The sequence below is a fragment of the Sphaeramia orbicularis genome, chromosome 8 (genome assembly GCF_902148855.1).
Source record: "Sphaeramia orbicularis chromosome 8, fSphaOr1.1, whole genome shotgun sequence".
In the NCBI taxonomy this organism is placed as follows: domain Eukaryota; kingdom Metazoa; phylum Chordata; class Actinopteri; order Kurtiformes; family Apogonidae; genus Sphaeramia; species Sphaeramia orbicularis.
This window is the reverse complement of record NC_043964.1, coordinates 18152090-18169554: the sequence shown is the minus strand read 5'-3', so window position 1 is coordinate 18169554 and position 17465 is coordinate 18152090. Positions and strand designations below refer to the sequence as shown.

At 31.7% G+C, this 17465-nt stretch overlaps 1 protein-coding gene across 1 annotated transcript in view; it reads right to left on the bottom strand.

The window, feature by feature from the left end:
- mafk (v-maf avian musculoaponeurotic fibrosarcoma oncogene homolog K) overlaps positions 1–17465 on the bottom strand; it is a 33215-nt gene that overhangs the window by 3644 nt on the left and 12106 nt on the right. Inside the window, 1 exon segment of the mRNA XM_030140758.1 lies at positions 244–322. Within this exon segment, the coding sequence (XP_029996618.1) occupies positions 244–288 (45 nt within the window). The 5' untranslated portion in view covers positions 289–322.

Below are 17465 nucleotides of genomic sequence, written 5' to 3'. Positions count from 1 at the left end.
TAATGACATTCAATAGAATATACGTGATGAGATATCTGAATTGTTGAATCTACACTAATAAACTCCTGAAGTGTAACAAATACTCTGTTAACTCTCTGCGGGTGGTTTAGAGTACCGCCTATTATTTGATTTATAAAACTGGTTCTGGAAATTTTACACTAAAATGAGTAAAATAAATTAAAACTGAATCAGAAAATGAAGATAACAAGCAACAAACAAGTACACAGCGCACATTACACTTACCTTTAAAGCTTTGTTCGTCTTAAAATGAGTCGTCATTCCCTGCATGCAGACAACTGGCCAGAATCTCACAGAAGACACACTGGAAAGTAAACAAACAAAAAAAAAAAAGTTAAGATAAGATAAGATAAGATAAGATAAGATAAGATAAGATAAGATAAGATAAGATAAGATAAGATAAGATAAGATAAGATAAGGCTTTATTGATCCCACCATTGGGAAATTTAACAGTACACAGCACAGCTAAAATTTACTTAGGGGGTCAAATGAGTGGCTGTATTTGTCAAAAAAAAAAAAAAAAGTTGTAAGAAATGCATAGAACTGTGTTGAAATAATGCTAATACATTTGTGCACAGACTACTGATATTATTTGACAGTGGAAGCTTTATTTTCAGAAATATTGGATTTTGAATAGCACGTGTATGTGAAAACTTTTGCTGGTGGACGGACGTGACATTACCCATGATGCTCTGGTCAGTACCAGTACTTTATTAGTAATAAACTTATATACTTACTATTGCTAATTCTCCTCTTATTCATAAATGTTAGTATTGTGGATCTAAAACAATAACAGCTGACACAAAAACACAAAATGTGGCAGTGGACGGATGTGACATGGTTGTTACAGATCCCATCATACTGATGCTCGGCAGCCATGTCACCGTTTCCACAAATGATCCCTGTGCAAAAACTAGGATCAGCATTATTTATTGTATAGTTTATCATCATACTAAAGAGGAAATAACAATATAGAATTGTTATTTCTTTATAAAAATGCTTATTATTAGAAAACTGTTGATTTAAAAAGTGACGTGTGACATTCTTAATGTATGTATTGGCGTAACATAAGCAGGATGGATCAGCACCATACTCCATATTGAACCTGTAAAAATAAAACATGTGATATGTAGGATAGAATCTTGTAAGAAAAACTGGGGAATCTAAAAGAATAGAATATTTGTTTTTCAGGTAAATTCAGTTCAGATATAACTTGGCCATTTGTGACATGAGAATATAGCATTAATTGTGATGAAATTGGACATTTTTGAGCTGAAAACATAGTTCATATGACCATCAACATGTTGCAACAGAATTGAAATCCTGTAAATTAGCATAACTTGCATTTACCAACACAAAGTTCCTTTGGGGATTCACTTAGATTGATTTCATATGCACAAAGACAGAAATAAGACCTCTAAGCAAATTTTAGCTAAGCAGTAATATATAACACACCAGTGCAAAAGAAAAGGCCGGTAGAAATAAATTCTGTTCTTAAAAGTATAAAAATGTAAGTATAAACTTTTTGGTAACACTTTATTTGAAGGTCTAGTTTATAATGCATTAAGCGCACATTCATAAGACATTATAATGCATTTATAATGCATTATAAAAGTCATTACAACAGTGTATGATCATGTACAACAACTTGCACCAAGGTTAATAAAGTATTGTAAGTGTAGGGATAATGTATTATAAATTCAGCTTTCATTATGTTTTATACATCCATACCAAAGTGACAACACTGTTTGAAGGAAGAATCTCAAGTCCTGGGATATATAACACATTATAATCATCATAACTCTAGCCAGTTATAAAGACACAGAGAACTGCTCTGACATGTAGTTTCTGAAACAGAATAATGCCTTATAAACATCAATAATAAGTTACAGGATGACTGATGATATTATAACACAAGTATGATGACGTATAAGCAGTATCTGCTGGCTCTAAGTAAAGTGTAAATCAAAATTATACATCCAAGTGTTCTTAACTCTTTATTTTGCAAAAACAAAACATTAAAAGGACAGTAAATAGAAGTGTTACATGTTGCTTTACATATAAATAAAAAATTATGTGGCAGCTCTAAATCTTTGTTAATTCAAACACATACTTTTTTTTAATAAATATGAAATCCCTAAAATAGATGGGTATAGAGACCAGTGACAAAACCTAACAAAAGTTCCCTACCTAAAAAAAATTAATTCCTTCACACTGCTTTGGTATGGATGTATAAAACATTATGAAAGCTGAATTTATAATACATTATGCCTACACTTATAATACTTTATTAACCTTGGTATAAGTTGTTGTACATGATCATACACTGTTGTAATGACTTTTATAATGCATGATAAATGCATTATAATGTCCTATGAATGTGAACTTAATGCATTATAAACTAGACCTTCAAGTAAAGTGTTACCAAGTTTTTTTTTTTTAGTCTATTATTTAGCAATAATATTACATGGAATTCAACGTGTGACAAAGTAACTCCTGCCTGTAAAATCACTTCCTAGACATCAGAACATTCCGGGGTTACGTCATGTGTCAATATTTGCGTTTGCGTGTCAGTGCCACGGATTCCAGAAGAGGGCAGCACCACACCATTAAACAGCAGCACTTGAAGGCCACCTATATTTACATGTTATGGGAGGAGGGTCTCAACAATGTAGTTCACTAGACCACTCCACATTACAACAGGCGACCTCTGCGCTTGTCTGTTGAACTTTGCATCGAAGCAGTTTTTTAAAGAAGCCTCCCTGTAGTCGTTCCACTGAGGCACATGCTTTAGAGGCTCTGCTGCCATGGCCAAAAAAAGCGAAGGCCGCTGAGCTGTGATCCTGTGAGAGGCACACACACACACACACACATCCCCCCAAGGCTCCATTTCAGGACCTGCAGACCAAGCCTGACTACGAGTTCACTGTTCCATGCTCGACTGCTGCCATGGAAACGCCCTGCAAATGGGCGTGGGAGTCTGAGTCACATGGTCAGCAAAAGGGTAAACAAGTCTCATTCATAACCGCAACACAGCCTATCTATACATAGTACAAATGAGAAGCACATCACACTCTGTAACTGTTCAAAGAACAGAAAAGGAATCCAATGTCCCTCTAAAAAATAAAAAAATAAAAAGTCTAAATTTATCTGTGATCTTTTTATTTAGATCCTGAATTGAATAAAGCAAAAAAAAAAACCAAAAAAAAAGTAGCTTGAATTAAGGAAAAAATGCTGAATTAAGCAAAAAAAAAATCTTCAATTAAGTAAAAAAAAAAACTTGAATTAAGTAAAAAAAAATCTTCAATTAAGTAAAAAAAAAAAACAAAACTTGAAATAAGTAAAAAAAAAAAATCTTCAATTAAGTAAAAAAAAATCTTGAATGAACAACTTCAGTTTTTTCTTTGTTTTAGTGCAAAAAATAACATTAAATTATGAAAATATTTACATTTACAAACTATTCTGTAACAATAAAATGTGAATAATCTGAAAAAAATATGGACAACCTGAAATGTCTAAAGACAATTAAGCACAATATTAACATTTTTTTTTGCCTGTTCCTCAATGTTTAGGAAAAAAAGTAGCTTGAATTAAGGAAAAAAATGCTGAATTAAGCAAAAACAAAAAAACAGTGTTACATGTTACAGGGACTGAATTTAGTTCATATAAAAAGTTCTGTAATTTTTTTGAAAATCCTTTTTTGGCAAAAATTTTAATGGATTTAGAAACTTAAGATGTTATACTATTGAACTCCAAAAAGTTTGAAATCATTATCTCAATTCCAATTTTTTGATTCAAAGTCAATAGGTGTGTTGAGTCGCATTATGTAATAAATTCCCATTATGTAATAAAAGTTCAAAATGTAATAAGAATGTCACGTCATCTTGTAATAAAGCCGCATTATGTAATAAACTGACACATTTTGTAACAAACTCCCTCAATGCATTATGTAGTGCATTTTTTCGCATTATGTAATAAGTTATTACAATTTGAGAAATTTATTACAAAATGCACTTGACATATTTTTATTTTCATCTTTAAACTGTGTGGTTAAAGTTCGGATTACATTACCTGTAGCTCCTGTGACTAATTTCTTCTAAATTGCTCTGAAATTATATTAATTTGTATTGTTATTACATAATGAACCATGTTATTACATTTTTTTTTTAAATAAAATGTGTCAAGTGCATTTTGTAATGAATTTCTCAAATTGTAATAACTTCCTACATAATGTGAAAAAATTTACTACATAATACATTTACGTTGTTCATTACAAAATGCATCAATTTATTACATAATGCGGCTTTATTACAAGATGACGTGACATTCTTATTACATTTTGAACTTTTATTACATAATGCGGCTAAACGGGGACTGAATTTAGTTCATATAAAAAGTTCGGTAACACTTTATTTGAAGGTCTAGTTTATAATGCATTAAGCGCACATTCATAAGACATTATAATGCATTTATAATGCATTATAAAAGTCATTACAACAGTTTATGATCATGTAAAACAACTTATACCAAGGTTAATAAAGTATTATAAGTGTAGGCATAATGTATTATAAATTCAGCTTTCATAATGTTTTATACCTCCATACCAAAGTGACAACAGTGTTTGTAGGAAGAATCTCAAGTCCTGGGATATATAACACATTATCAGTTGTATGATATAACACAAGTATGATGACGTATGAGCAGTATCTGCCGGCTCTAAGTAAAGTGTAAGTCAAAAATGATACAAAGTGTTCTTAATAACTCTTTATTTTGCTAAAACAAAACATTAAAAGAACAGAGACAGTAAATAGAAGTGTTACATGTTGCTTTATACATAAATAAAAAATAATGTGGCAGCTCTAAATCTTTGTTAATTCAAACACATACTTTTTTTTAATAAATATGAAATCCCTAAAATAGATGGGTATAGGGACCGGTGACAAAACCTAACAAAAGTTCCCCACCTAAAAAAATAAATTCCTTCACACTGCTTTGGTATGGATGTATAAAATATTATGAAAGCTGAATTTATAATACATTATGCCTACACTTAAAATACTTTATTAACCTTGGTATAAGTTGTTGTACATGATCATAAACTGTTGTAATGACTTTTAAAATGCATTATAATGTCTTATGAATGCGCTTAATGCATTATAAACTAGACCTTCAAGTAAAGTGTTACCAAAAGTTCTGTAATTTTCTTGAAAATCCTTTTTTGACAAAAATTTTAACGGATTTAAAAACTTAAGATGTTATACTATTAAACTCCAAAAAGTTTGAAAACATTATGTCAATTCTAATTTTTTGATTCAAAGTCAATAGGCGTGTGACTTGACCCAAAAGTAAGTATTTTCATAATTTCATGTTTTTTTTTCTTTACACTGAAACAAAGACAAACATTTGCAGTTGTCATTATTTATAGGTTATTATGCTATTATTTTATTATTTTATTATTCGGGTGACAACTTCTCCCATTCTTCTTTAATAGTATCTTCCAGACTTTCTCGTAATAGTTTTGCTCTTAGTCATTCTCTTCTTTCCATTATAAACAGTCTTTATGGACACTCCAACTATTTTTGAAATCTCCTTTGGTGTGACGAGTGCATTCAGCAAATCACACACTCTTTGACGTTTGCTTTCCTGATTACTCATATGGGCAAAAGTTTCTGAAAAGGTATGGATAATAGTGTTAGGTATGATTATGACATCAATATATGTTTGGTTTCAAAACAATTGACGTAGTGCCTGCTGAGAAAAAACAACTAAATGTTCATTGTAAATTTTGCTTCCCCACCCTGTATAAATGCATTATAATGTCTTATTAATGTGCGCTTAATGCATTATAAACTAGACCTTAAAGCAGGGGTCTCAAACTCATTTTCTTTCAGGGGCCACATTCAGCCCAATTTGAACTCCACTGGGCTGGACCAGTAAAATAATAGCATAATAACCTATAAATAATGACAACTCCAAATGTTTGTCTTTGTTTTAGTGCAAAAAAACCCATTAAATTACGAAAATTCTTACTTTTATAAACTATCCAAACAAAAAAGATAGGAATAACCTGAAAAAAATGAAATTTCTAAAGAAAAATCAATACAATTTTAACAATATTCTGCCTCAACTTATCATTTCTACATGTGCATTATGGATCGGCTCTACAAAGACACTAAACACTTAGTTACAGGCAGAAAATAGTTAAAACTGTGCTTAATTTTTTTTAGACATTTCAGGTTGTTCATATTTGTTCAGGTTATTCACATTTTATTGTTACATGATAGTTTGTAAATGTAAATATTTTCATAATTTAATGTTATTTTTTGCACTAAAACCAAGACAAAAATTTGAAGTTGTCATTATTTCTAGGCATAATGTAATATTTTTTTCACATCAAACTGAGAAGAAAATCTGGAGTCATTATTTTTTTGTAGGTTATTATGCTGTTATTTTACTGTAGATCATATTGGTCTGTATGAGGAACCTGAGTTCAACAGGCTTGACTGTGGAATTTTTACACTTTGCAAATTCATCTCAGGGGCCGGATTGGAAGCAATGGCGGGCCACATTTGGCCCCCGGGCCGCATGTTTGAGACCCCTGCCTTAAAGTAAAGTGCTACCAAAAGTTCTGTAATTTTCTTGAAAATCCTTTTTTGGCAAAAATTTTAACAGATTTAAAAACTTAAGATGTTATACTATTAAACTCCAAAAAGTTTGAAATCTTTATGTCAATTCTAATTTTTTGATTCAAACTCAATAGGCGTGTGACTTGACCCAAAAGTAAGTATTTTCATAATTTCATGTTTTTTTTTCTTTACACTGAAACAAAGACAAACATTTGCAGTTGTCATTATTTATAGGTTTTTATGCTATTATTTTATTATTTTACTGGTCCGGCCCCACTGCAGATTAAATGGGGCTGAATGTGGCCCTGGTCCTGTGTGGTGTGTTTGTTCCTCTTTATCTGATGGTCATGAATCTACTGGGACTCAGCAAATCCACATCAGTGCAGACATTAAAACAGACCATCCCATCAGCATCAACATTTACAGTTATGCTGAACTTTACAGGGCAGCAGATACGCATGTGGAAAATTCCTGGAGATAGAGTGTCACAGTGAAATAGTTTCCTTTATAGTCACTGATGTATTTTTACAGTGAGACAATGTACTCTATCGATTCAGCGCTGTGTGTCTGTGCTGGTTGGATCCTCTTACACTGGGCTTTCCTGAGCTGCTCTATGCCCTTATTTAACTCGGCTGGATATATTTAGCCCACAGTGCTGACACAAATTTCTGCCAACTAAACAATTTAAGTGAGCGCGCGATAAGTGATACCTCAGTAAGAGGAGGGAATATTCTCTACAGTCCTGTTAGCTGCACAGAAGGAGGAAAAACTCAGGGTGTGGTTGTGTTTTGGGATGTTTATCATGTTTTCCTAGGGCTATAAATATTGCTAATAAAGGCTTTTGCAAGTATTGATTTGCAGATGCTGACTAAGTGCAGGGGGGAAAAAACCTTGTTCCTGTTTTTTATGAGTAATTTGACATTACTCATGGTGCTTATTATAGCTTGGTTTTTTAACATGACCGACTCTGTGTTAAAAAAACAACAAAAAAAAACAACAGACAAATACATGTAGCGACCAAAAAGCTAAAAATCCACAGCCGTATTAACCCTTTCATGCATGAATTATGTGAACCTTAGTCAATATTTTTTTCTTGAGTGTTTTTACTCCTCTTTAGGCATGAAAAAAACAAGGCAATTGCAATTTTTTTTTTTATGAATCTATTTTTCGTGGAGTTACAAAAATGTCCACTCAGCTGGACACCATGTGTTTAATTTTTGATGCACAGAAACATGTATTTAAAACTCATCAGAAAGTGATATACTGTGTGAAAACTATGAAATAAAAACATTTTTAATGCCACTAATCTGACGTATTCACACATTTTATCATACTCTAATACTAGTTATTACTCATTTCATGAAGATAATATGCTCCTGAGACCCAGGAAATTGACAATTTTAGCTTCTTTACATTAAAAAATTGTCTTGATCGGAAACTGCATAATGCAACAGTTTTTTTCAGATACATTTTTAAAATAATTTTTATTTATTGATTGATTTTTTAATGGAATGTCCTTTGTAATGAACAGCATTTTTTTTTTTTTTTTTTAGTAAAACTGTCAAACTTTTGTCCCCTACAGAAGACAAAATGCATTGCTGAGTCTCAGGAGGATATGAAAAAAAAACAACAACAGACAAATACATGTAGCGACCAAAAAGCTAAAAATCCACAGCCGTATTAACCCTTTCATGCATGAATTATGAGAACCTTAGTCAATATTTTTTTCTTGAGTGTTTTTACTCCTCTTTAGGCATGAAAAAAACAAGGCAATTGCAATTTTTTTTTTATGAATCTATTTTTCGTGGAGTTACAAAAATGTCCACTCAGCTGGACACCATGTGTTTAATTTTTGATGCACAGAAACATGTATTTAAAACTCATCAGAAAGTGATATACTGTGTGAAAACTATGAAATAAAAACATTTTTAATGCCACTAATCTGACGTATTCACACATTTTATCATACTCTAATACTAGTTATTACTCATTTCATGAAGATAATATGCTCCTGAGACCCAGGAAATTGACAATTTTAGCTTTTTTACATTAAAAAATTGTCTTGATTGGAAACTGCATAATGCAAGTTTTTTTTCAGATACATTTTTAAAATAATTTTTATTTATTGATTGATTTTTTAATGGAATGTCCTTTGTAATGAACAGCATTTTTTTTTTTTTTTGAGTAAAACTGTCAAACTTTTGTCCCCTACAGAAGACAAAATACATTGCTGAGTCTCAGGAGGATATGCAAAAAAAAAAAAAAAAAATTGTTTCAGAAAACTGTTAATTACAGTCTAATCACAATTAGCAACTAATTTCCACTAAAACATGTTACTGCAGATCAGGTTTATCAAGAACAGCAAAGTTACAATAACTGTATGAATTACAGTGTTTGGGATGATGCATAAGTGTCCACTGTCGGCTGATATGGAACTAAAACAACAAAACCCATGAATATGCAAGAGAACAGCTGTAGAAGAACTGTCCACTGTAGTGACCACTGTGCATGAAAGGGTTAATATCGATACAGTATCGTGAAATGAAATATCGCGATATATTGCAGAAGCGGTATTTTCTAACAGCCCTATTTGTGTGTTTTGCAAAATGAAGGATATCACAGAGAGCAGATGTTTACTAAAATCTCTGAGCTTGAATTAACCCTTTCATGCATGAATTATAAGAGCATTAATCAAGAATTTTTTTTTGCCTGAGTGTTTTTATTCCTCTAGGCATTAAAAAAAATACTGCAGTTGAATTAGTTTTTATAAACCAATTTTTCATAGAGTTGCAAAAATGTCCACTCAGCTGGACACCAAGCATTTCATTTCTGAAGCAAAGAAACATATTTACTGAAAAACTGTGAAAACTATGAAATAAAAACATTTTAAACCCTTTCTTGCATAGTGGTCACTACAGTGGACAGCTGTTCTCTTGTATGTTCATGGATTTTTGTTGTTTTAGTTCCATATCAGCCAACACAGTGGACGCTCACTCTGCAAAAATCTAAATCTGACCAAATGTATTTTTCTCATTTCTACACTTAAAATCAGACACAATCACCTAAAACAGGGGTGTCAAAGTCATTTTAGTTCAGGGGCCACATACAGCGTAATATGAAATAAAGTGGGCCAGACCAGTAAAATAATGTAAATAACAGGATAGGAACTTAGAAATAAGATCAACTCCAAAGTTTTCTCTGCTTCTGAGTGAAAAAGTAAAATTCCGTAATTAAAATGTTTACATCTATGAACCGTACTTGAATGTAACATGAACAAATATGAACAACCTGAAAATTCTTAAGAAAAATAAATGTAATTTTAACAATATTACACCTCAGTTTATCATTTATACACGTGCATCACAATTTACAGATCACAGTGGTCACATCTACAAATACACAAAAAATTTGATAATAGGCAGAATATTGTTAAAATACTGCATACTTCTCTTAAGACATTTCAGTTTGTTCATATTTTTTGTGAAAAGCCAGTCTGTAATTGTAAACATTTTTGTGTAATTTTACTTTTTTGACACTAAAACAAAAAGAAAAAAAAAAACGTTTTTTTTTTTCCCATTATTTATAGGTTATTACGATAGTATTTTACAGGTCTGACCCACTTTAGATTGAACATCCTTAACTGATAATATCTTCAGTGTAATTTTTACATTTCACAAATTCATCTTAGGGGCCGGATTGGACCCTTTGGCGAGCCGGTTTTGGCCCCCGGGCCGCATGTTTGACACCTGTGACCTAAAGAGTAACTTTTCAGTGAGATATAAGAGCTGATTTTTAGACAATAGAACTGGAAAATCTGATTTCAAGAAATCTTACGAAGATTATTTTCACTTGTTCCATTGGCACTTTTTTTTTGTTGCTTGAATTAAGCAAAAATTTTTTACTCTTTAGGTGATTATGTCTCATTTTAAGTGTGTGACAACCCCTCAACACCACTAGGTGTGTGTTGGTCTTTTTGTTTGTTCCTTTACAGGATCTGACCAAGGAGGGGATTGTTTTGGTAATCATCAGATGCGCTGCACCTGGGCCCGGTGTCCTGCTCGTTTTGCTTAATTCAAGATTTTTTTTTTTTTCTTTGCTTGATTCAAGATTTTTTTTTTTTTTTTTTTGCTTGATTCAAGATTTTTTTTTTTTTTTTGCTTGATTCAAGATTTTTTTTTTTTGCTTAATTCAAGATTTATTTATTTTTTGCTTGATTCAAGATGTTTTTTGCTTACTTCAAGATTTTTTTTGCTAAATTCAAGATTTTTTTTTTTTTTTTTGCTTACTTCAAGGAAAAAATCTGCCGATGGAAGTGAAAATTATCTTGGTAAGATTTCTTGAAATAAGATTCTCAAGATTGATTGTGTAAAAATAAGTTCTTATATCTCACTGTAAAGTTATGTCTTATTTTAAGTGTGATGAGATATTTTGACTAGAAATGAGAAAAATACACTTGGTAAGATTCAGATTTTTGCAGTGTGTGCACCATCCCATACACTGGAATTCATACCGTTACTGTAACTTTACTGTTCTAGATAAACCTGATCTGCACTAACATGTTTGAGTGGAAATCAATTGCTTGTTATTGTTATTATACTGTAATTAACAGTTTTTTTTGTTTTGTTTTTTTGCATATTATCTCAATGAAGTGAGTAATGACTAGTATTAGCGTATGTTAAAATGTAAGAAAACATCAGATTATCTGCAGTAAAAATGTTTTTATTTCATAGTTTTCACAGTTTATCAGTAAATATGTTTCTTTGCTTTAGAAATGAAATGCTTGGTGTCCAGCTGAGTGGACATTTTTGCAACTCTATGAAAATTGGTTTATAAAAACTGTTTCAGTTGCAATATTTTTTTTAATGCCTAGAGGAATAAAAACACTCAGGCAAAAAAATCTTGATTAATGCTCTTATAATTCATGCATGAAAGGGTTAATTTTCAGGTTGTTCATATTTGTTCATGTTATATTCAAGTACGGTTCATAGATGTAAACATTTTAATTACGGAATTTTACTTTTTTCACTCAAAAGCAGAGAAAACTTTGGAATTGATCTTATTTCTAAGTTCCTATCCTGTTATTTACATTATTTTACTGGTCTGGCCCACTTTATTTCATATTACGCTGTATGTGGCCCCTGAACTAAAATGACTTTGACACCCCTGTTTTAGGTGATTGTGTCTGATTTTAAGTGTAGAAATGAGAAAAATACATTTGGTCAGATTTAGATTTTTGCAGAGTGAGCGTCCACTGTGTTGGCTGATATGGAACTAAAACAACAAAAATCCATGAACATACAAGAGAACAGCTGTCCACTGTAGTGACCACTATGCAAGAAAGGGTTTAAAATGTTTTTATTTCATAGTTTTCACAGTTTTTCAGTAAATATGTTTCTTTGCTTCAGAAATGAAATGCTTGGTGTCCAGCTGAGTGGACATTTTTGCAACTCTAAGAAAAATTGGTTTATAAAAACTATTTCAACTGCAGTATTTTTTTTAATGCCTAGAGGAATAAAAACACTCAGGCAAAAAAAATCTTGATTAATGCTCTTATAATTCATGCATGAAAGGGTTAATTCAAGCTCAGAGATTTTAGTAAACATCTGCTCTCTGTGATATCCTTCATTTTGCAAAACACACAAATAGGGCTGTTAGAAAATACCGCTTCTGCAATATATTGCGATATTTCATTTCACAATACTGTATCGATATTAACCCTTTCATGGATAGTGGTCACTACAGTAGACAGTTCTTCTACAGCTGTTCTCTTGTATATTTATGGATTTTATTGTTTTAGTTCCGTATCAGCTGACACACTGCATCATCCCATACACTGATATTCATACTGTTACTGTAACTTTACTGTTCTAGATAAACCTGATCTGCACTAGCATGTTTGAGTGTCAGTCAATTGCTTGTTATTGTTATTAGACTGTAATTAACAGGGTTTTTTTTTTTTTTTTGCATAGTATCTCCATAAAGTGAGTAATAACTAGTATTAGAGTATGTTAAAAAGACAAAAAATCAGATTAGCTGCATTAAAAAAGAAAAAAAAAAATCATCGTTTTCACACACTATGTCAGTAAATACATGTTTCGTTGTCAGGTGCGGTATTGAAATATGATTCAACAAAACTCATAATAAAGACAGTAGAGTATCAAGGGAAGCCTCACTGAAGTTTTCCTTGGCAAAGCAAATTTGTTCAGCACTAAAAGGCAGCCAGACTACCATTCTGCTGTTTGGATGCTGGACAAAACAATAAATAAATAAATAAATAAATAAATAAATGAATAAATAAATGTCATAGTTTTCATGCAGTATGTCAGTAAATACATGTTTCTTTGATTCAAAAATGAAATGCATGCTGTCTGGCTGAGTGGACATTTTTGCAACTCCTTGAAAAATAGGTTCATAAAAAAAAAAAAAAAAAGAAAATTCAAAAAGATTGTTTTTTTCATGCCTAAAGAGGAATTAGAACACTCAGGGAAAAAAATCTTGATTAAGGTTCTCATAACTCATGCATGAAAGGGTTAAAAAGTACTGTATCGATATTTTTAGGTATTTATTCAAATGCAGATATTGTGGAGGTTCGTTTTTGTTTTTTTTTCTTGTATTTATTATTATTTAACACTGTTTTATTAAATAATGTTAGTTCCGTTGTTGAGTTTGAACCAAAATACTGTTTTGACGTTAGTTCTGAACTTATAGAATATGAACATTTGAACAGGATCTGAAACTGTAATGTCTGTAAAACAGTATTTCAGTTTGAACACAGGAACATTTTGTGATATAACATTAGATCTTATTGGGATCAAATAAAAATGTGTTGGGTATTTGTGCAGATTTCTGGTGTAATTTAATTCTTCAAGGAAAAAAATCTTAAAAAAAAACAAAAAACAAAACAAAACCAGTAAAAAATGGCCTTTTTAACAGTATTGTGCAGAAAATACCGGTTCTGCAATATATCGCGATATTTCATGTCACAATACTGTATCGATATTAAAAAAATACTGTATCGATATTTTTAGGTATTTATTCAAATGCAGATATTGTGGTGGTTCGTTTTTGTTTTTTCTTTTTGTTTTTGTCTTTTATTTATTATTATTTAACACTCTTTTATTAAATAATGTTAGTTCCTTTGTTGAGATTGAACTAAAATAATGTTCTGATGTTAGTTCTGAACTAATAGAATATGAACATTTGAACAGGATCTTAACCCTTTCATGCATAATGGTCACTACAGTGGACAGCTATTCTACAGCTGTTCTCTTGTATATTCATGGGTTTTGTTATTTTAGTTCCATATCAGCCAACACAGTGGACACTTATGCATCATCCCATACACTGTAATTCATACCATTACTGTAACTTTGCTGTTCTTGATAAACCTTATCTGCACTAACATGTTTCAGTGTAAATCAACTGTTATTTGTTAGGGAAAAAAAGCTGTTTTTTTTTTTTTGTTTGTTTGTTTGTTTTTTTGCATATTATCTCCATGAAAAGAGTAATAATTAGCATTAGAATATGTTAAAATGTGAGATTAAAATGTGAGATGTCAGATTTTATTTCATTGTTTTAATATCAATTTCTGATATTGGGTTTTAAACACCTTTCTTTACTTCAAAAATTAAATGCATGGACATTTTTGTAACTCCATGAAAAAAAAAAACAAGTTGATCACACTGTTTTTTTCATGCCTATGGAGGAATAAAAACACTTAAGAGAAAAATCTTAACTAAGGTTCTCATGATTAGTGCATGAAAGGGTTAAACTGTAATGTCTGCAAAACAGAATTTCAGTTTTAACACAGGAACATTTTGTGATATAACATTAGATCCTGTTTTGATCAAATAAAAATGTGTTTAGTATTTGTGCAGATTTCTGGTGTAATTCAATTCTGCAAGGAAAAAATCTTTAAAAAAACAAAAACAATAAAAAATGGCCTTTTTAACAGTATCGTGATATATCGTATCGTGATCCTAGTATTGTGATTTGTATCGTATCGCCAGATTATTGCCGATACACAGCCCTACACACAAAGACGTACAAATGTTATGCAAAAAATAATGTGTAATTCGGATTTCAGAGGCTGCAAATAAAAATTGGGAGTTAAAACGTAACATTCCTCGATAGCAACTTGGCCTGAATAGTGTTTTTTTTTTAAGTACTGTTGCATCAGAAGGGGGTCCCTGGGTATATTCCTTGCAAAGATCATGTCTGAAAAAAAAAAAAAAAAGTGATGTGGGGCCTCTTTCTCTTCATACAAGAGGCCTCGAGTTTGAACTAAGGGGCCAGGTTGTTTCCCTCAAATTCTTTAGGCATGTGCTTATGTTTTTGCAAATAGCAGAGGGAAGTTTTTTTTTTTTTCCTGATCAAGATGCCAAAGTCTCCTCAGTGGAAAAACAGCAATTACATTACATAGCTAAATCCAGGCTTTATTCTTCTGCTACACATGAGTGAAGGCCACATTTCACAACAAATCACAGCTTCTCGCTCTAGTCAAGAGAAGAAAAAAAAAAAAAAAACAACTCCTATAAGGTTTTCCATAACAGTAAGAAAAGGAGTCTGGGAAAATACCTCAAAGAAAAGCCACAGATGGCAGGCATAGAACAAAACCGCATTCCTGAGTGAACACACATGTGCAAACCCACACATGCAAATCTTCAGCCCAGAGGAAACATGCACAGTCTGAATTTGTCCTGCAATGCACTCAACTCATCTACGGGAGGGGGAGGAGTTCAGACGATCCTGCTTGTAAAACGACTGGTGCAAAATTCACGAAATGTCTGGAATTCAGAAACGTCTAACATCTTTCACTTGCCCAAACAAATCAAGCGCACAGCCTGTACGTGCACATGTGAGGAAGCCCAGAAGAGTCCATCCTCTTCCTTTTGTGGGACAGTGATTTTAGCCTCCTATACCTTTTCCTACACAGCTGATAAAAATGTTTTTGCAGGTTTTCACAGCAAAACATTATAAAAATGCAGATAAGAGACAGCTATCATTTACTATATACACAGTTCTCAGCTATGTTTGTCGCATGTTTGATGGGAAAAGGAGGGACTTCACTTGGATTCTGTGTACACACTGCTTCCAAAACAGTCAATAGGGGCCATTTATAGCTATTTGCATCCACGTCAAGGCTTGAAAAACAAATAAACAAGCAAAGACTAATACCTATATGGATACAAATCAGCTCCAACTTATAGATTTTATAATAAAATAGGTTTGAGCAAACATATGGAACTATTTAATTTGTCCTTTTCTTACCAATAATAATAATAATAATAATAATAATAATAATAATAAATTTTACTTGTATGGCGCTTTTCATGGAACTCAGACACTTTACATAAAGCAGATAAACACAGAAATCAAACACATTAAAAACAGATAAAAGCAGGTGCAGAAAGCAGGTATATAAATATAAAACAGTTAAACATTAAAAGCAATCTTAAATTAGTGAGTATTTAAAAGGGATTTGAAGGTGTTGTCCCCTGAATTTCACTTATTTGCTTCAAAACTCAACTATTTTCTTACTTTTATTTACTGATTGTGTGGATTTTCATAAAAGTTCCCAATAAATTCAATCAAAATCAAAAAAATATATAAAGAAAAAGTGTCTTTTTCAGCCAAATGTATCACTAAATGGGTTTAAAATCAGGCGTCATCATTTATCAACTCATATAGGTGGATTAATGTTGCAGAAAATGGTGTTTTTATGTTCACTACGGAGGCTCTGAATGTCCAAAATAGTCATGTGATGTCGCTGAAAAGCTGAGAAACTGTATTTTACCTGAATTATTTCAATATATTGATAGAATTAGCGATTAAAAAGTTATTAAACATTTTAGATCTGTAGATACTTTTGGTCACCAGCCTCTTAGTAGAAGTTTGGTGACGCTGTTTCTAGTTTAGGATCATATGAAATTTTGCAAGCTTGCAAATCCAAACTTTGCTCACAGGGTAAAACCAGTAAAACATTGGTCTCATTTGAGCTGAAGCTGATTTCATGGTATTTGTGCAGATTTTCATAAAAGTTCACAATAAATTCAATCAAAATCAAAAAAATATATAAAGAAAAAGTGTCTTTTTCAGCCAAATGTATCACTAAATGAGCTTAAAATCAGGCGTCATCATTTATCAACTCATATAGGTGGATTAATGTTGCAGAAAATGGTGTTTTTATGTTCACTACGGAGGCTCTGAATGTCCAAAATAGTCATGTGATGTCGCTGAAAAGCTGAGAAACTGTATTTTACCTGAATTATTTCAATATATTGATAGAATTAGTGATTAAAAAGTTATTAAACATTTTAGATCTGTAGATACTTTTGGTCACCAGCCTCTTAGTAGAAGTTTGGTGACGCTGTTTCTAGTTTAGGATCATATGAAATTTTGCAAGCTTGCAAATCCAAACTTTGCTCACAGGGTAAAACCAGTAAAACATTGGTCTCATTTGAGCTGAAGCTGATTTCATGGTATTTGTGCAGATTTTCATAAAAGTTCCCAATAAATTCAATCAAAATCAAAAAAATATATAAAGAAAAAGTGTCTTTTTCAGCCAAATGTATCACTAAATGGGTTTAAAATCAGGCGTCATCATTTATCAACTCATATAGGTGGATTAATGTTGCAGAAAATGGTGTTTTTATGTTCACTACGGAGGCTCTGAATGTCCAAAATAGTCATGTGATGTCGCTGAAAAGCTGAGAAACTGTATTTTACCTGAATTATTTCAATATATTGATAGAATTAGTGATTAAAAAGTTATTAAACATTTTAGATCTGTAGATACTTTTGGTCACCAGCCTCTTAGTA